Genomic DNA, 24,810 nt, shown 5'->3' with positions numbered 1-24,810 from the left:
CAAAATCTTTGCTCCTCAGTGATAATAGGTCAATCTGGCCACTAATTCCAGAGTTAAGCGGAAAATAACTATACTGTGATTTTATTTTGCAGACCAAAGCTGCCTCCTGCTAGGGCCACACACAGAATTGCTTTGGGGTCCAAGGGAAGGGTCATTAGCCACAGCAACCAGGGATGGGCAGCGTCCCTGGGGGAGGCTGTGGGAGCCATCCAAAACGTGTTTACGATGATAGGGTGCACCAAAGTAGTTCAACACTGCAGTGCTTCCATGCTTCGAGTCCTGTTTTTAAAAGCATTTCAAGTATTTAAAACCTCACCTTCTCAGCTAAGAAGAGGATCTTGCCATCTGTAAGAGGCAGCAGCACGCCGAAGCGTTGGGTGATTTAATCTTCTCTAACAGGGTGCGTGCGCTGGGGCAGGCTTCCTTCCCAAGCTGTGGTTGGGGCTTTCTTCTGTCCCTCAGAGCTGTGCCTGCGTATTTGTAATTACAGAAATGTGTGTACAGCTGTTACATTTTTGTCTGCAAAAGCCGTGATAACTGCACTTAAGCACTGCTGCATCTTCCATGTGTGAAACTTGGGTTGACATTTTTTTTTTTTTCAATTGGGTCCCAAATGGCACATTTTGTATATTAGTATGTAGTGCCAGTCTATAATTAGAAGATAATTTTTTCCAGAGCTAATGAAAAGATGCCCTAGCAACCTCTGGACCTGATCCCAAATCCATTAATACAGTTCAAGTGATTCCATTTTATTTTATGTGGGCCAGACCAAGAAGTTTGAAGAAAGATGCTGCCAAGTATTTCCAATCAGGAATATGCTGAAACTTGGTGAAAAAGGATGGAAGAATTCATTCTGTATCTGTCCCTGTTACATCCAACTTGGACATAAACTGGGAAAATTAAATGAGTAATACTTCCTGAACTATGATGGTATATTGATGGAAATGTGGCTAAGAATTAGCTCCCACGGAAAAAATAAGAAAAATACATTTCTATCATCATAATGAAGACTTAAGCTGTTGCTATTACTCATTAGTGCCAGTTTATAAAGCCAAAAATGATAAATGTAGGGATTCAGTGAGCACCAACTGCATTTCTTTCCTGTATGCCAGTCTCTGTGTGTGGATTTCTACCATGGTGTCCCGCCATGCGGAGCTGTAGCGACTATTAAACATTTGGCTCGATTTCACATCCAGTATCATTAAATCTGGATTCCACACCAAAATTAATAACTCCCACCACTTTCACATCCAGTTGCTATGCTAGTGCCCAGACGTACACTTGATTTAGCACGTAAGAGCACAGGTCGATGGCAATCAGTCTGAAAGGAGTGCTAGGAGGGATCCTAAACACCCCAACCACACCATACCCTGCTTGGCACCTGTGCAACATCCGCTCGGTGTGTGCCTTTCTGTTTGGATAATGTTCTTCAAAAGCAACTAAGAGCCTATTAAAATGCACTGAAAAAGCACCAAACAGCTGCCATGATGAAGGTACGGCGCATTTCCAAATGGCATTCATGGTCTGAGGCATATCCATTCCTCAAAGATTTTCACAAGCATCTGGGGAAATGCCAAAAGAGCATCACTTTGCTGAGAACCCAATTCTTACAGCAAACCAGCATGAACATTTCCACCTCTCTCTTTGGGATGAGCAGTTACTGAGCAGAGCCCGACGGAGCAGTTGGTGTTGGTGGCCGTGTCTGACTAAGCGTATCTCAGCGCCCTGCCTTGGCTGCGGGTTTCCCGCCGGGTCCCAGCAGAGCCCGTGTCTGTTCTCCACCAGCAGTGCCCTGAAAATGGCGTACGAGCTGTGAAAACACCACCTACCCTGCACGAGGAATGCACGCCTGAGAGCACCACGCCTTCAGCTACTGCCGTGGTCCAGTCATCAGCTTTTTGGATTTATTAGCAAGGTAAATCCCACTCACAAACTATCAAGTCAACAAAGAAATGCAGTACAAATACAATCAAGAACCACAGTGAAAGGCAAACGCACTTTACATAAGAAAGTCTGAAAAGGTCACCAGAATGTTTGTGGGAAGGATACAAGTATTTTTAAACTTTGAACAATGAGACCAAAAGGTGAACAAAGAATGCACTGTGTTACCACCCCAGGGAGTGAATAAAAACTGCTACAGACTATGAATTAATTCTAAATCAATTGTGCTCAAATGAAACCCTCTACAATACAGATACTGATTCACACACCTCAGCGTCATCAGCAGAACAGGGCTGTTAATGTTTTTCTGGAACTTCTTTTAAAAGTTGAGATCACAAACTACCATTCCTCTCCCGCTCCATCTGGACAGCCTTTATACAAGACAGATAAAAGGGGAACTTCTCCTATGCTGTGTGCTCATGGACGGGGAGATTCCAAAGACAAAGATCAATACCCAATCTTCTGATTCTTGGCATGAATTTATAATTCAGGGTTATTTCCTACTTGATGATTCCCAATAGCGTATCTTACTTATTTACAGAAAGACAGGAATTAACAACAGTTCATGACATTTTTATTTTAATGAAATTTAAAAAGGCAGTTATTAGTTATACATACACACAACTGATTCTGTACTTGTTAGTCATAAATATAGAACATTCAGAAGTACAAAATACACTTTATCCACAGCACAATTTCACATCAATATGAAGAGTTTAAACAGATACGTAACCAAGTGCCTAACAATGACAGAAGCCCATTTTTGGAGTTGTTCTATTTTGCTTCTTTTTTTTCTTTTCTTTTTTTTTTTTCTTTTTTTCTGTTTCTTTTTTTTTTTTTTTTTTTTTTTTTTTTAAGACCATTAATCTACACAAAGTAATCAGTGCCCACAGTCATCAGTTCCGTGAAATGCACTCTGGTTTAGAGTAGGAAAAGACTGACCTTTTACAGACAATTAGATGCCATCGCCTTCTCTTTGCTCCATTAATAGAAACAAAACCAAGCCCACATTCTCCTCTTCTCACAGCTAACAACTGTGAAAAATGGGACTCTGGCAAAAATCACCTGAAGCCAAACTTGAGCACTGCCAGGAAAAGTGAAAATACCTGAACTAGAAATTAGTCCACTCGATACCTTGCAAACAAAGAGCAACAGCAGTATGACACTGATAAGGCATTAATGACAAAATGGCTGTATTATTCTCGAAAAAAGAGTACACCTATGTATAAAAATATATGTCATAGCAATTGGGTAAATCCAACACTATTTAACACTGTGCCAAAAGTAATTAAGAGTTAAAAAGGCAGTACTGCAAGAAGTATTTACAGTTTCATACTGTACTTCAAAAGAAAAAAAAAAAGGCAACAAAGCTACAAATGGAACTATCTGGTTAAAAGCATCACCATAGGTACTGCCAGTAGCGCTTGTAACAAGCAATGTGATGGAGTTCCTCTTGTGTCACAGGATTGCTTGTCTGAATAAATGAATATAAATATTTTAGTATCTAAAAATCTTCTCAGTCTACATGCCCGCTCATTGAAATAACTCACTCAGACCATTACTATTTGCAGTTTCGTCCTCCATCAGTTTAAAAACCAAAAGATTCAGTTTCAAGAAACACTGTGTTTGCAACACAGTTTGATCAGAAATCACAGCTTTATTTCCAGCTTAAAAAACCACAAAAGAAACAAGAAATCCACCACCTGTAAAATTCTGGAAACCGGCAGCCAAAGTGCCAGCAAAGCTACACCAACGGCACGTAATAAAAACATTAGCATTCCAAATGCACTTGACAACTTCAGCTATAGGATAAGTAAGTTGCTTTAGTAACCAAACACGCGACAAAAAGATACAGCACAGCCAACGCTACGCAGCTTTTTCAGCCACAAGACCTGGGACGAGGCTGTTTCAGCGGAGCAAGCCACTGACACGACGGCAGCAGACGGCGAGGGCAGCGCAGGACGCCCGGCCGCGGTAGCAAATAGCTGAACTTTGCTCGTTTGCTCGGTCAGAAGCACAAAGTTGCCAAACTTTAAGATCATTAAGCGCTCCCTCCTTGCTGGCTCAGGAATGGCAACCCAACGCCTGCCTCCCACTGGGGCGTGGGAAGGGGCTGCAGAGATGGGGTGGCCGGGAACGGGAGGGGAGGAAACGCCAAGAAGAAAGCGCTGGCCTGGGATGGCAGAACAGAAATGGGGAATGATGATGGCTCACAGGGAAAACCCAAACCTGGCACTGTCCCGACTGCCCCATAACAGAGTAGCCATCCCCTTTCCCAACCAGAAAGGTAGGAGTGGTCTACCAGGTGAGAAGCAGTCCATGCTCTGATACCTCAGGCATATTTGCTATAAAAAAAAAATAATACTGTATTTAAAAAACAGTAACAAAAAAAGAGATGTGCTTGAAATTCTGCTAACAGTGCAACTCTAACTGCACAACCAAATTCTGTACACAAGAAGACTTCTACAGTAGTATAAAAACCATGACACACTGAGGAAGTAATCGCTGATTTTCGGAGAAAGAAAATTACTTTAAAAAACCTCTTTTTAGATTGAATTCATGAACAAAAGTAAACTATAAACATACTTCAAGCACTTTGTTGGGTAAAATAAAACAAAGGAATGGATTTTTTTCAATTCATTTTTCACTTTACAATGTTTTTTAAAAACGTTAGAAGAACTGACATTTATCACGTCAAATGTCTTCTGTGCAGAGATATAAACTACTCATCTATTGCTCTCTCCCTCGTGATTAGTCCCGTTTAAAAGTATGCCCTGCTCTACAGACACTGACCTCGCTCAGCCGGCGCAGCATCCAGGCACCTTTTACAGACATCAATGAATTTCTAGAGCTTTGCCTGTCTAATGCAATGAGCAGTCATTCATCTGAGCAGCACGAGCGGAAAGGGAGAAGGCTCCAAGAGAATAAACATCCATGGATTTAGAAGAGTAGTGCGTAAGCACATGGCTTGCTCACCTAAGAAGGTATTTTCCCAGACTCTGGGAGAGAATAGACACAAGGTTTTTCATTTGTTCGCAGTGTGATTTTGGTGAGGCAAGTACAGACCAGGAGTTCTGAGCCCTCTCCGGTACTGCATCTAGAGATATAAAAAAATTTCCTAAAAAAAAGAGCCCCTAGCCCCACTTGCACATAGGGGAAGAGATTGGTCCCAGATTTAGCGAGAGAAAGTAGAAAGAACTCTTCCTGGATATTGAAAACTACATGCTGTTCTCAGAGGAGGTCAAGAAAGCAAATTCAGATGGGAACACCATACAGCTAACTGCTAAAGCCGCGTCCCGAGGTCACATTTGCTGCAGCCCAGCCACCTGCACTGCTTGTCAGCATGAAAGCTGTGTGGCCAGAGCAAGCTGCAGGACAGGGGCCCGCCTGTTTTTCAGGGTATTACCCTGACAATATGGCCTGCAGTGATGTGCACGGTGCCTCCCGTCGGAGGCACCCCAGAATTCCAGAGGAGCTATGAGAAGGCAGACCTCAGTGCTGTGAAGTCTAAGAATTGCTGCGGACATTGAGATCTTCTAGATGGGGGCTATGCCCTGGGGTTGCTGTTTCAAGATCTGTGATGGCCCCTGAATATGCAAAGGGTGAGGGAAGCTGCCCCCTTCCTCCTCTCCAAAGGCTGGTTACCACCATCCAACCTCTAAGGTTATGAACAACCTGCACGCAGGAGCTCTGGACTCATCCTTTGTGAGCACTTCCTTCTCCACCCATCCCAGAAGAAATGACCTGGATAAAAACGCTGACCTTACAACCCAGTGCCTGTAACTTGTCATGTGAATGAAATACTGAATAAAAAACTATCTACCACATTTCTGATGAAGCCATATGGTAGGTGACTCACCCAAGAGGAAGGTGATTAACTTACCTCTGCAGAAAAGCATATAGCATTCAGCATAGTCAAGAGTCCTCAAAGTACTTGGTAAGCTGAAAATCCCATATTTAACAGAATAGGGTTAACAGGGTTTAACAGAAGTGATTGCTTGGGAACCCAAGCGAACATTCAAGTTATCACTGTGTGGACAATAGTCCAACTGATATCTATTACCAACTCACTCTAAAAAAATTATACACTACAAAACCATCTCACTGCTTGCAGCAAATGAGCTTGAATGATTTAATAGGCCACCACCTTGCACTGTTAAAATGTGAGGTTTCACAGTATAAAAAAGTACTTCACAGAAAGGAAATGCAGCTAATATAGAAAATGCAATCTTGATGTGTTTACAGTCATTTTTTTATGAGGCAGTATTTTCGGGAAAGCAAAACCAATAGAAATTAAAGCAGCCAGTGAGAAACGTATAGAGTTATAGGCCTCAATTCAGTGCAAAAACAGACTAATAGCTTATGTAAGTAAATGTTTGTTCTGAATAGAGAACCACCTGAATTAAAAGTAAGAACACCCTATGTGAAGTGATGGAGACTCCCACAGTATCTAAATCCTCCACATATATCATCAACCTTTTCAATACACTCCAGAATGGACCCTTTGTAAAGGCAAAAGAAACCAGTACAGGAAATCACTTCATACAGCACAAGATATACATAAAGTACCAAAATGTACACACATTCAAGTTTAAGTTAGAAAAGGCGGAGCTGAATCTTCTGGTGAGAGAGGCCTACACGATGTTGCTTAATCTCACATTTAAAGTGACCTAAAAACTACAAGAATCAAAGAAAACAGAATATTGTACCTGCTTCCAGAAACTTAAGCTTAAAGCAAGGCATCGAAATTGAGCGGTAGGCACTGTAGCAAGACATTACCTTACCTTTTCTCTGTTAGTCTTTGTTACTTCGTTCTCTATTTAAAAATTACCATTCAAAGGAAATATTAGGTATCATTCACATTCAAATATTTAAGACTCAGAGATTTTTTTTTTAAATCAAGCAAAGTTTTTCATCTCTGAGGTAGATGACAATAAAATAAAATAAAAAATAAAAATGGAGCTGTCAATGAACACTAACAAGTGCTGGAGCTCCTCTGTTGGCACTGGCGCACCCCAAGGAGGAGAGAGCAAGCCCTACACCACTATCTGAAACATGAGAAATGTGTCTTCTGGTTTAGTAGCTTCTACAGAGATGCAACACAGAAAAAGCAGAGCCAAAATTACAGAATCTTCTTGGAGAAGAACTTCCATTTCTGCTTCGCAAGCTACTCAGAAAATGGTGGAAACATGCCCAGGTCAGCAAAATCTTCAATGTTGTAATTGCCAGTACCCTGTGTCGGATCCCCCGGCATTGGCAGCATGTCCTGCATGATAAGGAAAAATCAAAGTGAAGTGTCACTTGCTAACACGTTATCCAGACACAAACTGTATCTTGTTCATCTTTTCAGTGTAAAACCAGAAAAGGCCAAAGGTTATATAAATAAGGTAAAAAACAGAGCTGTGCAGGGGGTTGGGCTAAGGTTTATGTGCTACTTATGCTGGAGTGTTTCTGAATGGGAGGTGGGACGTTAGCAGGGCATTGCTCCTCTGAGTAAGGCACATTTCAGCTGCCCCATACTCCTCCCAGGCATAAACAGTTCCCCTTGGAATGGGTAGTTAAACATGGAGAGAAGCAAACTCTCTGGTTTCACTACATGGGAAGTATTCAACATCTCACACCTGCATCCTACAGAAAGGAGCTCTTGCTCTATCAGCATGGGTTTAGGGAGGGTCTCACCTCCTCACCAGCACTCCGTAAGTGAACATATCACTGCTCTTCATCTTCTAAAGAATACCAAAGACTGGACATCCACCCCAGCTAACAAGATGCCCAAGTAGCCTTCATGCATGTACAAAGGCAGAGAAAATAGCAGGAACTTCTCAGGAGAAATGGGATTTCATGGTAATTGCTCCCACGTGTCTTGAGCCACGTGAGGTCCCAGCAGGAGGTTTTAAAAAATACTCAACCTTTCCTCTCAGCCAGAGACCGAAGCCACAGGGAAAAGATATCCCTTGCTGAGAAAACCAGAGTTTACGCTTGCTTTTCCTGTCAGTCCTTACAATAATAAGCTCTTACTGCAAAGCCAAGTTTTGCCAGGGATGGCTCATTATCCTTACAATAAAACAAAAACTAAAGAGCGAATGAGAAAGCTCCCAGGGTCTGCTCTGTGAAGGAGGATCTCGTGAGAGCTGCTGTGTACTAAGAAGTCACCCCAAAATAAAGACAGATTAAAATCCACCTGAAGGTCCCTGTAGCATCCCTGTCAATGGCGGTGAAAGAGGCAGGGAACACAACTGGCAGTTTCTCAGCTGCCAAGGTCAGCCTTCATTTTCTGACCAAAGCTTGTACTTATTTTATGTTTTCCCACATTCCTCCCCAGCCAAGGGGAAGTTGTAGCTGCTCCCACCTGTTTAAATTTCCATCTCTTTGAAGGCATTTCTGCTGCTGGGGCCTCTGAGGCAAGGTCTCCTCAGGTACAGACACGGCAGGGTAGCTCCCCTCTCGAGTCTGCCGCCCTCCTTATGTCCAGCTAACCCAGGGCTGGCTTCAGGCACAAACAGTTCAAGCAACTTCTTGGAGGCCTTTGAACTGAGCTCATCCAAGTTTGTCATCACATCCAGCTATTATCCTAATTCCCGCCAAATGCACTGTCACCTCCAAGAGCTCCGTGAGGCCAGTTCTACCTTTTTTTCTTTCTCCCTTGGCCCTCCTTCCCACTAATTTCAAAAGACATTTGCTGGGACACAGCATTTGCCTGAGACACAAGCAAGACGCTGGTTGGAGCCTCGTGTCTCTGCAGGCCATCGAACCACACTGCCATCAGCTCCACTGGAATTACCCTGAATATGCTTTTGGGTTAAGGTATGTGCAAAGCAATTAAACTTTGCATACAGAGAGAGATGCAACAGATTAAGCTTGCCTGGGCCATAGGGTAAAAGCATGCAGACAAGTAGTTACTCCAGATGTAGTGATGTTATTTGTGCCTGTGTGAAGCAATGGTTCATTCACACAGGAATATTTTCAGGCTAATATTCAACGTTCCTGCAAGGAACTGAGCACAAGCCCGGTCTTGCAGGTGAATTTACTTTCTCAGATAATGAGGTGCCCCACTTCTAAACCTTGCTCGGGGCTTGAACTGTCTTTTCTGCATTTATCTACATTGTTTTGCTGCAAACTGTCTTCATGATCTAATTTAAAAACAAGTTATACAAGGAAAAAGACCTTAGTGAAGACCCAAAATGATATTCAGTATTACAAAATTAAGTACTCGAAGAGGATTGATAGCTGAATGGGTTTAACCTTCAAAAATTAGTGGCTGCGATCTTCTATGCAGTATCACACTCCTTTCCTGCTTGAACTATCAAAGAGAATTGCACTGATATCTAATTGGATTTGACTGGGATTTGAGAGGCCTGCACTGGGATAAGAAAGACACTCCATTGGGGACTACTTCACGGCTTCTCTGCAAAACACATAAGGCCTAAGTATGGGGTGCAAAGAAAAGGGTAAACAGCACTTTTAATCAACAAGGACGCTGTTCTTCAGCAGAAAACAAAACCATCTCAGCTGTAGGTAATGCCAGCTAACAGCAGTGCAAACCCACGGCGACACGCAGCAGAAGAAGTTGCTCCAAGCCCTGCTAGCACCCCGGTCATCGAGGGCCACGGTTCTTCAGCTCAGCAGTGAGAAGTTGTCAGAAGGACTTTGGGCTCACTGAACTCTCCTCACCTGGAACACCTCGGTCTGACTGGGCTGCGGGTGCGAATGCTGGTCGCTGCTTTGCTGGTTGTGATGCTGGCTCTGCCACTGGGACCAGACTTCGGAAGGTCTCCCTTGGAACTGGCCGCTGCTCTGGCCACCTTCAGCTGGCCGGGGAGAGAAAAGGCAGAAGTCAGAGAGGAGCTCCTTCAAAACGCCTGCCTGCTTTTGAGGCTTCATCCATCAATGCCCGTGTTTGCAATTGAGTCTTCAAGAAAAGACCCCGAGTGACACCCTGGCCCTGCAGGGTGGAAGCTGAAGGGAGTTTCAGCCCTGACTGCAGGGTGGGGGCCAACCTGAGAGCAAAGCTCACGGCTGTGGCTGCACAGGCATGGCAGGTGAATTGCTTACAGCAAAATGCAGTGACACCACGAACCAGGCACAGGAAGACAATTTTTGAGCATTCCCCCACCACTTTTTAATCACTAATAGGGAATATTTGCCATTGTACTTAAAAACAAAACTGCATCATCTGAATGCCCTCTCTCTTTAATAGACTAATTCTTGCAGAGCAGTGGGTGCACAGCTACCTACTCATCTATGAAGCATGCAAGCAGTTGTAAGATTTTGTAAGCAGATGTAAAAACAGTAAGAGCAACAGACAACAGCCTTGCTGTATTAAATGCAGACATTGCTGTATTAAATGCAGAGTGTTGTTTGCTGGACTATCTTGTCCTCCAGTACCACAGCTGTAAAATGATTTATTTAACATGCAGTTTATAGCAAATTATTATCCTGTTTGTATGGAGATGGTTTCTTAAAAGTCTGAGGACATTTAGATTTCAGAGAGTAACACAGTGTTATAGTAAATATACTTAAAATTATCATTTCAGAGAGATGGATTTCATCTGAATAGTCTACCAGAAAAAAACGTGATGCCACACAAGGTATTTTGGTTACCTATTACACGTACACTTTTCGTGAGTACAGTCACAGGTCACACTTAAGCTGGACTGACTCATTTTACCCTGTACTTCTACAGACTGGCCCCAAATGTTTAAAATTTTTGAATAATTTTCCTTCAATTACTTACAGTGTCTCCTTCTACGAATTAGCATTTTAGGAAGCTTGCCACCAGGTTTATGCTTTTCCTCCAAACTTTTTCTCCTTTCCCCCGCCCCTTTTTGCTTCTATATGACTACTCCTGCTATTTTTGCCTATTATCCCCTCACTGCAGAGAATCAAGCTGGGTAGATCTGGTTCTCCCCAATTATCAGTGCCCTCTGCCAAGGATGCCAAATTTCCTGTGCCATTTTCACACATGTGTTATGTCAGGTCTTTGATAACCAGACATGATCATGTCAAATCAGTCACTACTCATAGTCATGGCTTCAGAAAATACAGAAACACGTGCTTAATGCAATCCTTTTGGCTACCAGCTAAACCATGCAAAACAGATAAAGTGAACATTTTACAGGAAAGTAAACAGGCTGTAGTGACGTATTTCTATCACATCTGAAGCAGATAATTACAACTCTTCCCTTACTGACATTACCACAACCAATAATTCAGCTGACTCAGAAACCCTGCAGCCATTTTATGGGTCAAAACAAAATTAATCTGTTACCCTTTAAAAGAAAGCTGCAAGTTTGGTTGTTTGGATTTTATTTTTTTTTTTTAAGTTTTTTCACTCAGAACAATACACTGAAATTAACTCAGTGAGGCAAACGATGCTTCTTTTCAGCAAAATGGTACTGCCAGCCGGAGGTTAAGGACATTCATCTCTGTGAAGGCTGTGTTATTAATAGTATCCAAACTGATGTAGGTCAGGAAATGTTTCTCATTAGGTGAAAGGATTCTTGCCAAGTAGCTTGGGCTTGAAATGCAAGGCTGTCTCATAAACAAATGTACAAAGCCTGGTGGAAATGGAGGCATGAATAAGTTCTGTGGGAAGAGCGCCGTTTCAACGCCCTTTTTCTAGGCAACACAGCACACGTCTGCACTCAGTGAGGCTAATCTGTGACAGTTCTGTACCAATTTTATTCTCAGGGGACAAGAGAAAACCGGCATGCATTAGCACACTGCTACCTATGCTTTTTAGAATTGTACATTGTTAACAGCCAGCAACATTTTTCATGGACTCCACATGTGTTTCTCACTGGTGGATCCATAATTTTTTTACTCTTGAGTATTATTCTGCTGGTGGAGTGCAGAAAACTTACCAAAGGGTCACCCATTGGGTCACAGTCTGAAAGCCACTAAATTAGCATGTAATAGGAAAAGAAAACCATTTCAAAACATTGCACCTACTCTGATTAGGTTAGTAGCAGTGGGGGTACAAAAAAATCCTGTCTCCAGCAAAACTCCAACAAACCATCGTTGGGCAAGAGGACACCACGATGCAGTCAGGGAAGTTGAGAAATTAAAAGAATGTAAATTCGTGCTATTTAAGTGTTCTCCCGAGAAGTAAAAAGAAATCAAACCTGCTGACCACAACTTGGGAGGATGTGTACTTTCGAATCTTTCATGACATCATTTACTGAAAAAAAAAAAGTTCTCTCGTACCATAAAACATCACAATATTCTGAAGTGTGTTGGATGTGGGGGAGATGCAGTATGGAGGGAACGGGTCATCTCTGTCCACTGTGCTCAACAGGAGAAAGCAAAACCCTTTCACCACCGGGGCTTCCCCATCAGCCCACCAAAAGAACAGGTTGGAGGACTTTTAACAAAGTTAATGCTGGAAAATTTCATTTTTATGTGCATTTCTGTGTTATGTCATTTAAAACTTACCAAACCCTGCACTTCGGTTTGCTAAGCTAGAGTAGGCATTCCCACTTGGAGAAGAGGTGGCTGGGCTGGAAAGGGGGCTGTATGACGATGGATCAGCTGGGTAGGTGTGACTTGTCCCAATCCCAAAGGGAGATGACTGTGCCTTGCCAGACTGAGATGGAATTTGCTGAGGAATAAGGGGTAAAAGAAGGAATGAGCTTTATTGTTGAGGAACAGCACAGCAGACTCATTTTTTAACAATGTAAAGTAAAGATTAAATAAACTCTGCAGATGCAAATAGGCACATTATTCCTGTCTCAGCCACATTTAATTTCTGTCAAAGCCAACTCATTGCTGCATAAGGAACACAACAGACTATAAAACATTTGCAGTGCTCCTGCTGATTAACTCACATATACTCAATATCAGAGCTATTTGGAAAAACAGGATTTCCTTCACCTTCATTACAAGGATTAATTTCAAACTGAACAGGTATAAAGAATTCACCATTATTTGCCAGGTGTTTTGATTTTGCAGCATCACAGTAAAATCACGGTTATCTGAATGTCTTGCAGAATATCTGCAGTTCTCAGATGACCAGAGTTTCCAGTGCTTGTGGGAAAATGGCCAAAGAAGTTTCAAAGCTAATGAGCTGCTTTCTCTCCCTGCATAAGAAGTACAGGCAGCAAAGTTATTCCGCCTTGTAGAAGGCTTGGGAGGGAGCGTGAATCGCCAACCCTGGGAGAAGGGGAGTAGTCTTAATTTTGCTTTAACCAGGCAGCTGAGTTAATTCAAGGGTATTAAAAACCAACTTGCTGTCATTTTCATCTACATAATGGCTTTGTTGTAGGATCTCCAAGAACGTTACACAAATGATTAAACACTGCAGACTCCTTTGAGACACGTACAACATGTACACTGAGACTAAGGGAGGTGAAGTGTCTCATTCCAAAGTCACGTGCTACAGCAAGCTATAATGCTACATATAGAATATGCTTCTAAACCGTTGCCCACATCATGAACAAATCCAGCAGTTCCAAGAAAAACTCAGTGCCTAACAAGTTCCACAAATAGAAATTAAAGGTGATTACAACTCTGGATACTTCTAATGATGTGCACTGTTATTGGCAATCAATGCACTCAAGTGAAGCTGTTCTCTTGGACAAATGGAGGGGAGCTGGGGGAGGAAGGCAGATCCCAACAGGCATATAACGTGATGAAGAAGCTATTAAGTCTTCAGCTCAGTTCCAAGCAAAGAAATTGTACATTTCTAAAGGTTTCTACAAGGACAGTGAGAGCATAATGTGTCACTTCAGCAAGGCTTAACTCTATTTTACTTTATTTATGATGAATGAATTCCAATTTCTCTACACTCACACACAAACTTGGCCAGAATTGGACAGTAAGAGGAACAAGTAGGTTTTTTTAGTCAATTTCAGCATATTCCATATCATTCAAAAAAAAAGGTCAGTGTTACAACCGGATTTCATTAAACAGGTGTGACCAAATAACCATGGCACACTGAGGGCTGGGAAGAATCAGTGATCAATGTGAAAATAATTCAGTTACTGAAAAACTATTTAGTGTCCGCCCCAACATGCCATTCTAGTCTACCAAACAATGGAAAGTCAAAAGTGATTAAGAGCAGCATTAATGATAGATCAAAGATGATTATTACAAATTCTTTGTCTTTAACAGAGATTCAAACCAGTTTTTTTCTTGTTGCACAGAACAAGAAGTGATTTCTGGGCTAACACCGTTGAGTGCAGGGCATCTCACAGGGCGATGTGCTGTTTCCTCCAGCACAGGACAAAGCGTGAGCTACACTGGGCAGTGCTCATGGAGGGGCAATGGGCCAACTAGCCTCTGCTCTGAATTCATGCCTGGATTTGTATGTGCCCTTTTCTGATAACTCTGCTGACTGTGGGTAACATTGCTGGGTGCAAGGTCTTGGTACAAGAAAAATTTAGTGCACAGACTCAATACTAAAGCATAACAGCTGTCCTATTTTATTTCATTCAGGACACACATAAAAATAAGTGCAGGACCGAGACATTCTGCTAGGATTTATGTCAGCGTAGTGACCGCCACTGTTATGAGCACTACTACAAACTAAATGCAGTTATGCATAAGGCAGCTATTTCAAATTGTTATAACCTGCCAAGGAAGAGAAGTGGGGGAACTGATTTCTCTCCAACCACAAATGATAATGACAAAATACATTTCATCACATTATAAATGGGGTTTACTAATTCTTTTGAAAAAAGCACAGAGATTGCAGATCTTTAATGACCATGAAAATAAAACACCTTTAATCAATACCTGTCCTGGAAATGGTGGGCGATTTCCTGTCCAGGCAACTTGACTCTGATTTAGCTGGCGAGATATCTGTGTCAGATTCTGGCCTGTTGATGAAGATGACTGTATGTCGTTCACACCAGGCACATGTACCACAGATGAACTAAAGGAATAGAAACAGTGCCTCATTTGTAGGATATATTCTCAATGCACAAATAGTATTCCAGATACAAAATATTGATAATCACATTAAAATTAATCGTTCAATGTGTCTATAAAAAATGACATAAAACCATCACAATACTATGAAACATACTGGCATTCTAAAATACCAGTTCAAATAGACAAAAGGCAAAATTACTTTGATTTAGACTTCTGTAATCTCTTGAAAAGGATTGCAAGAATAAAATCAGTCTAGCACAAAGTGTATAAACACTTAGCTCCATACTAGTTCAGTATTTAATGCATTAAAAAAAAACAAGAGACAACATATAAAAATGCTTTTGTGCATCAACTGAGGCAGCTTGTTGTTTTCTCCAATCTCCTCCCTGTTGTCTATTTTCACAATCATTTCACAGAGAAAGAAGAGAGCAGATTGTGAAAAGAAGTAAACAAGGCTGAGCAGAGAGGATGCAGGACTCTGAATCCTCTCAGAAGACTGACAGAATCCCTCCCAGAGTGGTAAGCAAAACGTGGCAAGCATTTGAATATGGGAGTTGTTATTCTGTCTTTCTTAAGCTGCCTAAAAGCAAAGCGTGTATTTAGAAATTCTTTGTAGAGTTTGTTTTCTTTTTTTTTTTTTTTAATTTGATTTTTTTTACTACCACAGAGTCTCCAAAGAAGGAAATGTGGATGAGAAAGTCCATCTAAATCTGGCTGAACTTGGAAGCACACAACAGCTACTGGGATGGCCTGGCCCTACTGCTGACACCTTCCCAGCTGGACTGGAAAGTCCCATTGTCTAAGGGGCTTGGACTGCATCTGTATACTTTGAAACCAGGAGTCTGCAAAATAGTGCCTAAAGGCTGCCCAGGCTCAGTGACTGAACGGACCAGCGTGGAGACCATTCAGGGAGGACAGTTCATTGATGGTGGAAATGCTGGAAGATATGTCATTATCTGATGTAATAGAACAGCAGTAGGAAAAAAGCTATAGTTAAACATCAGGAATTAACAAAGGAAACAAACAAAACACATGTCAAACCCCATGATGGCAAGTCAACCATCCAATAATATACAATATCCAATTAAAAGACATTTTAATTTACTGTCATATCCCCCTCCCAAGATATTCTTGTTTTTAATCTGACAAAACACATGCACGGGGATTTTACTTCTCCCCACTGAGATTATTAGCAATTATAACTTAAAGAACACATCAGATTAAATAAAATTATCGTTTGCAGATGTTTTCTAATTCCTGGAACTGACAGCCTCCAAATGGCTGTTCCTTCATTTTCACAAGCTTGGTTGGCCCAAACCAGGAAAATGAAACTCCACTATGACAGTCCCAGAACGGTGGTAAGAAAGGCACTAAGGTAAATATAATCACTGTTACCTCACTCTCAAAAAGTGACAGGAAATACAGGCAAACTCTTAAACTTCAGATTAGCCAAATTTGTACTGCCAGCTGGCAGGCAATGACACGCACTTGGAATAACAAAAAAATGCCTCAGAAAATTCCAGACCACCACCTTATGTGTATTTGGAAGCCGCCCTAGAAAACTATTTATGCCCATGTCCCAGCCCTCACCAAAGACTATGGATAAAGCATCCTTCTGTTCCCTTTAATGAGGTGTCCACACCGATGCCCTCCAGGGCAGCCTGTAGAAGTACTAACAGCTGTTAAGTGCAAATCAAATCTTTGCACCTTTCTAGCTTGGTTGAAAGTTCCTCAGATCTCTGATCCTGACCCACCACCTCTCAGATTGATTTCCCTTCATGATTTATTGCTGCTTCTTAGCCTTTTTTGCAATTACATCATCACAGCAAGTATCTACTTACCAGCCACTATTTTTAACAGAGATACCCAAATCATCTCAGCTTGTAAGCCTAGCCTAAGTGCTGAGACATCACACAGGAGTGAAGTGTACACAAGGCAAAGTTCATTCATGTAAGGAAAGCCCTTACATCTTAGGTTGGCTTTGTTTCCACTAGACTGAAGCGGAACAGTCCCCCACTATCAGACAAAAGCTGATATGTTCAGGATCTGGACTACAGTACCTGAAAGTCTTTCCCGAATGTCCTGGCTGAAATGGGCTTCCCTGGGAGTAAAGCTGCTGGTTTCCTGCTGTGGATGCTGAGGCCATCATTTTTTTATCTGCTACAAAAGAAAAACAAACCACAGAAAGAAAAAAGTTTAGGGGATGAGAAAATGAAGGCAAAATTATTTAATGAGAATTGCAATGTATATACGCAGCAGGGATTTTTCTTTCCTTCTTAAAGCTTTATGAAGCAGCACTGTGGAACACATTAAGGATGACACAAAAGGGCTATATGAAAATTCAGTATGAAACGAGAGGCACAGCTGGTTTGTGTCTACTTCATACCCTCTTCCCAGGATGTACCTCATTAATGCTATTGTTTGCATGGAACATAACACTGGTACGTGCCCTCCGGCCACGCAGCCCAGACCTTCTCTGTGCCCGCTGGAAGCTGCTCCCAACCACGCAGGCAGGAGGGGGAACGGGAGACAGAGTGGCTCTGCCTGAGACAAGGAGTGATGGGTGCGTGGGTCCCAGCTACGGACTGGAAAGACAAACAAAGGTTTTCTGGAAGAAAGATGGGAGAGTCTGCCCGGGGGAATGGAGGAATGTCACATGAAACAAGCCTGGTCTGAAGAAGGTCAGATGCATGCGTACCTCTGTGGCCTTCCTGGGGAGGGCCTCAGGCGAGGGTACATTTCTGCCTCCAGAAGCAGCCCTCCGGGGCTGCTGCTGTTACTGCAGCCTCTTTGCACTGAGGTAGCAGCTCAGGGCCCAGACCCTGCTGGGTTAATTGTCGCAAGGAATGGTGTCAAAGAGCCACCGTCCTAACCAGCTGACAGCCTGCTTCCCTCCGGGACAGCAGGAGAGGAGTACCCAACTCTTCCAGGCAGCCTGGTGGTATGCCTGCAGATCCTGGGGTGACCACCTGCAAACCTGGGTGATCCTACGGCCCCTACCTGCATTTCAGTCTCACAGGTGGCTGCAGGCACTTTGCTTCCAAGCATCTGCAAGACTTGCTCACCTGAGCTGTGGAAAGGCAAAAGACTGGTCTCTTATAGATTTTGCTGTCCTATATGTGGCTTGAGGGAGCCATGAAATAGGATGCAAGGATCCCAGTGGGGTGTAAGACAGACTAGCGTAGTGAATAACACACACATGGAGATGCCATTAACTTTTATAGTCTACTCTTAATGGGGCAACTGGAGATCAGTCTCCAATTGAATTAAATGAGATTGGGTGAACAGTGCCATTTGGTCCCTTAATTTAATTTTCTGGCACCGGATTATTCCAAAGCCCAGGGAAACCTCACTACTACTACTTTTCCTAAAATAATTTAAAAGTCTGTTCCACCACCATTTATTCCCTTTCCCCATCTTCCCTTACTACCTCCAAGCACAAAATATCGCACAACTCACTGATGGCTTTGGCTGTTGCTACGCACCTCTCACAGGCCTAGAAATCAAGTCTGCCTCCTCATTTCCCCCTCTGGTCTTTTCAGAAACCTACACATTTCACAAGATGCTCTCCTGGACAAAAGACCCATTCAACTCAAGTAATAGGAGTATTTTATGGTTTTGCCTAGCTTTTAGAGACCTTACGAGTATGGATTACCAAAGGCCTCCAACACACACCAGCTCTCCTCTGTTACCTAAGTTCTTCTTACATTATGTTCCTAACAAGAACCTAGGCTTGCCTTCCCAAAGAAAAAAGCCACTTCAAATTAACCTCACAGGAGGTGACACGGAGTGCGTGTATCACTGATGCAAGCTGTCATTGCTTTTCCTCTGTAATGTAGAAATTCCTCACTGGCTACATATTGTCCAGCACAGACACCGAGTCTGGGCTGCAAGCCTACACTCTCATATTAAAAAACAAGGAGTAGTGGGAAAAAGGCCTAGAGAAGGTTGCGTATACAGTAGGAAGAATTCAGAATAGCTTGGGATATCTCCAAGAAGGACAGATGATTTTGCCTTTTTTTGCAGTAATGTCATTCTTGCATGAGATGTCCCATTTTCTAAGGCCTCCCTTTACAGGGATACCAAACTCTCAGGGTTGGAAGAGACTGAGCCAAAATCCTGTGGGTACTTTAGATATTTGAGAACAACTCACCAGCAAAACTGAGAGTGCCCTAAATGAACTGGAATTCCTCAAGTGAAGCAGAGTTGCCATGGTAGCCACTAGGGTCTGTGCTGCAGGATGAGGCCAAGACAAAGGGAACAGCTAAACTAATCACAAACAGCTATATTGGCTTCAAAAAATCTCTTTCCTGAGTTATACTGAATGCTCTTTAGCCTCTGAATCTGGCCCCCATCTCTCCCAGCTGAATTCCCACTCAGGACTTCAAACATTACTTCTCTGCTCTCACCTTTGGTACAGCACTGAAAGCCTATTCTGTTTTGGTGTTTCACCTGCATCCTTAGACCTGTTTCTCTCTAAACCCCATCGCTGTACCGGTCAATGATACACACTGCTCCCAGCAGGACCAGTGTTTCTGCCTGTAGAACAAAGATCTCTGTATGAACCACATCGTTGTGTGCTTCAAGGCACTTGCATGAATCAGTGAAGACAGGCTTTCTCTCCCCAGTTTTGTTTTTTAATTATGTGTGGCCACTGCATGCAATTATGGCAATAATCTCCTTATGTCAAACCTGTATTTTTACAGAACATAGGAGAGAATGAGATTGGGTATCAACATAATGCAAATGTCTTGCAGGCAGCATGCAGGTTGGTCAATATTGATTTTGGATAGCATATCTCATCTCTAACTGTGAACCATCTCTTTTTATCATTCAGAGAAGAGCTTGATCACAGCTCCCATGAGAAATTCAGACAGGGTGAATGTCCCAAAAAAAGCATAGCCTGTAAATTGATAAGAATGAAAGGAGAAATGGCATTTCCAAGAACATAACTTCCCAGCTACCTCACAGCTTGCTAGACCCTTAACCCTAACCCCTCCCCACAAACAGTTGAGAGCTGCCTGAAAAAGAGCCAATAAGGCAGCCAAAAAGCAAGATGTTCTTGCTTGGAAAAACATATTCTGGTGTTTAGGGTTGGAGTCTTGCTACCTTCTAATGGACCCCTTTTATGGCCTCAGCTGTTGACTTCACTGTTAGAGTAGACAGACAAGGGTGAACAGGAATAACAGAGAAGTCCTAGCAACAGGGTGACAGAATATCAAGTCCATCCTGCAGTTACAATGCCTTCTCCATTTGAAAAGGCCAAGGCAGACATAAGAAACCAATGCCGTGAGGTCACCTCCCAACACCCCTGGAGTCAAACCCCGTGGGTTGTTTCCTTCATGCACTGCGTGACACTTGCACGTTGATTTATTTAAAACAAATGTAAAAACTTCTCTTTTTCAGTGAGGACACTTAAGAACAATAAACAATTAACGAGTTCTTCCATGAGTAGTGGAATTAATGAGCCTGGTTTCCTACGGATATATTTCGGATGACCCCTTCAGCTGCCAGTCTTCCCAATGACTTCTGTCTGTTAGGGCAACAGGCAGCATAGGCTGGGGCTAGCTTGAGTCAGCTACGTCTGTCCGACTGACAAGCTGGCTGCTACCTCTTAGAACAGGACTGGGAAATCCCTTGGTGAGGGCACTCAGTAAGGACTCTGGCCTCACAGTAATTTTAACAAAAAAAAAAAAGAACATACTGTTTCTGAGACTGCTATCACACTTATAAGAACTTGCCAACAAGTTCAAAAGTTGTGGGGAAAAAAAGCAAGGACTTACCAACAGGTAACATGGCTGGAGATGCCTCAACTGACCAGAAAACAAGTATATTATTACACTTCAAGGCAGCATATGCCTTAGAGCATCAATGCAAAAGCTGGCGATTTGATAAAAAACTGCAGGCCTGTTTTAAGACTACATGGTAACTTTCTTTATTCATGTCTACTTAGACAGATGAACTCACATCTGCTGTTTAAGAAAGAAAATATATGCTTAGAAATGCCAAGTTCTGCTCAGTATGCTTAGTATCTAAGAACACTGCTTAAGGTGCCCCCGTGAAATGAAAAGAGAATCAAAAATAGGCAGCTCTGTAGACACAAAAGCTGTCCTTCCATCCCTGAATTTACTCCTCATCATCTTTAGGGGAAATATTAACTAAAGGCAAATCCTAGAAAATGTTCTGAAGACTGAGGTTGCTTGGAAATTCCTCTGCCGCGTTGTAGTTTCTTCCTCATTCTCTTGAAGCTGTGCTCCACATCATGTAACCAAGCTTAATATAGTATTAAAAATTAAACATCAGAGACATTCACTTACAAGCAGTTATTCCAGCAAACATCTCAGCAAACCTAGGATCTCTCTCCTGGGAGAAGATAGCATCAGGCTTTTCCACAGATTTTCCACCCTCATGAACATTAGCTGGTATACTTGGAACAGGCACCTGTTGAGATACACAGAAGGCGGCAATTCCCTCCACCATATTTGATAAAAAGGAATTCAGGGACAGTCACAATGTATTTTTAATTTTGCTGAAATCTGCCACTGCTTTATGTTTTAAAAGATCAGAAGCACAAAAACAAAACCTTGAGAAATTTCACCTGAGATAAATCATAGGATGACAGTCCATCTCTCTGATGTACTTCAAGTTCCGCTTGCTGCTGCTGAAGTTGTCTGCAAAGGAGACAAAATGACTGTTACAAAAACTAATTAAAGGAACAGCCATGGTCTCCTATTTTATATTTTGAGTGAAAAATCTCTCAGATGATTTAATAAATCCTTTTCTGTGAGATTCATGTATTTTTAAACCTTTCTCATTGAGAAAGCTCGCACCACAGGAATGTAACAGGGCACATGAAGAATTTTGCTGTAATAGCACAGAAATGTAGGTGAGTAAGTAATGGAGGATGGAATACAACCTCCTTAATAAAGGATTTAAGAATTCACTACTAAGACACCAAGAATGTCTTCCTCATGTTAACAATGAATATACCAGACCCCTTCACTGATCCTACTGAAGTAAACAGGAAACCTTGAGTAACATTAATACAGAATAATGCCAATCAATAATAAAAAGTGATCAAATCTCTGTCTGAAGCATGCCAGACCAAACGGAATAACCTGTTGAGCTAGAACTGCATATAAATTCTTCTTTGTAATAAAACCTCTACTCTCCTTAGGATCCAAGTCCAGATTCTATTCAATTTTTGAAAGCTTCTACGGCAGTGAATGTCCAGAAATAAATTGCTTGTGCTACTATATAAAATGAAGACATTACATAAAATCAATTGGTGTTGAGAAATGCTACAGAAAACACAAGTCTCCTTTTCATGCTAATCAGAACTGAACAAAAAATATCCGTTGTTTAAATGAGATAAAAATCACTGGAAGTAATAGCCTTAATCCAATTATATGAATTTAGGAAAAATGACATGTGGAGTAGCAATCAAAAAATAATTCAAAAGAAACTGCCAGAGCTAATAAACATTAGGGGTAATATGTCAGAAGGAAGAACTTTAGTGTTGAAAACTCTACAGATCCTTGAAATGCACTTGATTTGTGTTTAGTGTCAGGCACTGTTACTTAACTATGACCATTAGCCAATATTGACAGATAAAATAATTGAACGTCATGAGAATTGACTGACAGGTGACTTGTAGGGACAGCATGCAAGTGGTGCTAAGTCAGGCATATTCACATCCTACATACGCAAATATTGCCTATTTATAAAAATATACAGATCTTTCATAGAGTTGTAATATATCTAGCACAGTTATCTTATGAATCCATTTGTTCACTCATTTTTTTGAGTTCCGAAAGGACACAAATTCAGAGCTCCTTATCTTTTTAAAAGATGAGAGATAGTTATATTAATTGTTGCTATCGGAAACTTTTTACTCACTGTAACAAAACAACTTCTACACAAAAAGCCACTGTGCAGTACAATTCATCAGAAGTAAAACCCAATCCTTTCGATACAAAAGACAAAAGTGCTATTGAAGCATTAAGATCAGAATTTTACCATGAAACTTCTCCTTTCTTGTTTGGACTTACAGCATCCCCATGTTGGGTCATTAGGAACTTCACTTCTCTGAGCACAGGTTTGTGTGACTGTTTGCAGACAGACAAACCCAGTTTTGTCCCAACGCCGAGCTGGGACAGCAGAGCAGGAGAGCCCCATGATCTTGCCAGCACAGTGCCGGGTTTGAGCTGTGCCCAGGCTGTAGCCTGATCAACCAACAGCCCTGCACAGCGTGGCCACAGCATCACCTTCACTTCACAACTTTGTGTTGCTGCCCACAGACTGGCTGACAGGCAGGCACAACAACTTCAGATTTCCCTGTAAAAAGGAAAGGCTGTGCAGTGGCCCTTGTCTGAAGATGTGTCACTGCCATGGAGAAGGCAGCGTCCCCTGCTCTGGCACGGGCAACAGCACGAAGAGAAGTGAACCAGTCTCCAGGATGAGGCCAGGAGCTTGCTGGCATTGCAGCAGCTCAAGGAAGACTACCTGTGTAATGACAGAAAACCTCAGCAGCTGCAAAATCATCTAAATGTTTTGCACCTTCCATTAACAGTTGCTTTCTGCCACTTGGTCACAATTAGCAATATGACTTCTGGCCTGAGGATGTGCAGGAGCATGCTATCGCTGTGAGGCTCTTTGCTCAGTTAGCAAAGAAGATATAAAACCCCCCAAATTATGCTAAAACTCAGAGATTAGGATAAGATTTGAGACAAGAAAGTAAGCTTGATACTTGCAAATGATACTTGATAGTGGTCACAATTTCTGTATTGTTTCTGGCCTCTTCCTGGAGGAAAAATCACTTAACAAACACTATGTGGGTTTTCCTCCAGGGAGACACTATAATGCGACAGGTGGTAATAGATGAGATTTTGCAAAATAATAATGGATTTGAAATTCCAGAGAATTGGGATACATTTTTGGCCACAGGCTTGAATTTTAGATTTTTATCCAAATCTTCTTTTAAATTTTGAACTGGATAGATTTAAATATCAAGGGACTGAGACACAAACTTGGAGACAAAGTCAAATGACACAAAAAAAAAAAAAAAAAAAAGGCACAAACTGATGGGAATGTGAGGGACCACTAAAACAAGCTACTGAAGGAAGTGACATATTTTTCCATCCCCTGATGCTTTTCCAGAAGACACTTTGCTCAGACACCAGTTATTAGGCTCCATGGCAAACTGGACAAAAATCTGTGACCTGCAACAAACAGAAGATTGCAGTAGATGGCCAAAAACCTTCTGCTAGCCTTACAGTGTAAGAACACATAGTACACAGAATCACTTCTGTGCTATGAGTTACACGCAAAAAAAATCAGTCCTCCAGGTCATTAGAGAGCCAATGGATTTTCCACATTATCTTAGCCAACAGAAAATTCCTATCAATTACCTCTGGAATGCAAATAAATTCTTTGTTCGCAAGCATAAAATGCATACTTTTCCAACAGAACTATAGGAGGTAATTTAATCATGGCAAATCTATGGGGAATTTTTTCTAAATACTACCCTGTGGACAATAAACACCCATTAAATCCTGTTGTTAACGTGAAAGCTAATTACACTGTTTCATTTGTTTTTATTACCAACGACTTGGTGCGTGTGTCAATAAACAGCACATTAGGTCTCTTCTGTTCCGTATAAAGTATGTTTTCTTGATTCAGCCATATACATATAAATGAGCCAAACAAAACAGCATACTTACTAGTTATTTGTTTTGTAGGCACTTCTAACTTAGTGCTCCTTCACCCTTCTTTATCTTTCATCTCTAATACCCATTAAACTGCAGTACAATATAAATACCACGTTGTGTTAACAGCACTGAACTTTGGGAAAAACCTCCCAAATCCATTTCCTATAAAAACCAAATACTTAACTGTATCTTCACTAAACTCTGTGCAAGCTATGCTGCACTCAATTAAGACTGAAACGTAAAGCAAGATTTGCATCTTCTGCTGTTGTTTGCTGCTACTGTATAA

At 41.8% G+C, this 24,810-nt stretch overlaps 1 protein-coding gene across 3 annotated transcripts in view; it reads right to left on the bottom strand.

The window, feature by feature from the left end:
• Positions 1-1,882: 1,882 nt before the first annotated feature.
• Positions 1,883-24,810, bottom strand: part of ARNT2 (aryl hydrocarbon receptor nuclear translocator 2) — a 105,659-nt gene continuing 82,731 nt past the window's right edge. For all 3 annotated transcript variants that reach the window (XM_042804110.1, XM_042804111.1, XM_032982993.2), the window contains 7 exons: positions 21,413-21,485; positions 21,132-21,255; positions 16,875-16,974; positions 14,677-14,815; positions 12,376-12,541; positions 9,613-9,749; positions 1,883-7,207 (listed from right to left, as the gene is read on the bottom strand). In XM_042804110.1, coding sequence (XP_042660044.1) covers positions 7,109-7,207; positions 9,613-9,749; positions 12,376-12,541; positions 14,677-14,815; positions 16,875-16,974; positions 21,132-21,255; positions 21,413-21,485 — 838 coding nt within the window. In that variant the 3' untranslated portion in view covers positions 1,883-7,108. The remainder of the gene's footprint in view (positions 7,208-9,612; positions 9,750-12,375; positions 12,542-14,676; positions 14,816-16,874; positions 16,975-21,131; positions 21,256-21,412; positions 21,486-24,810) is intronic.

The sequence above is a fragment of the Tyto alba genome, unplaced genomic scaffold (assembly GCF_018691265.1).
Source record: "Tyto alba isolate M040663 unplaced genomic scaffold, T.alba_DEE_v4.0 Super-Scaffold_41, whole genome shotgun sequence".
In the NCBI taxonomy this organism is placed as follows: domain Eukaryota; kingdom Metazoa; phylum Chordata; class Aves; order Strigiformes; family Tytonidae; genus Tyto; species Tyto alba.
Note: the sequence above shows the minus strand (reverse complement) of the source record. Positions and strands in the feature narration are given on the sequence as shown.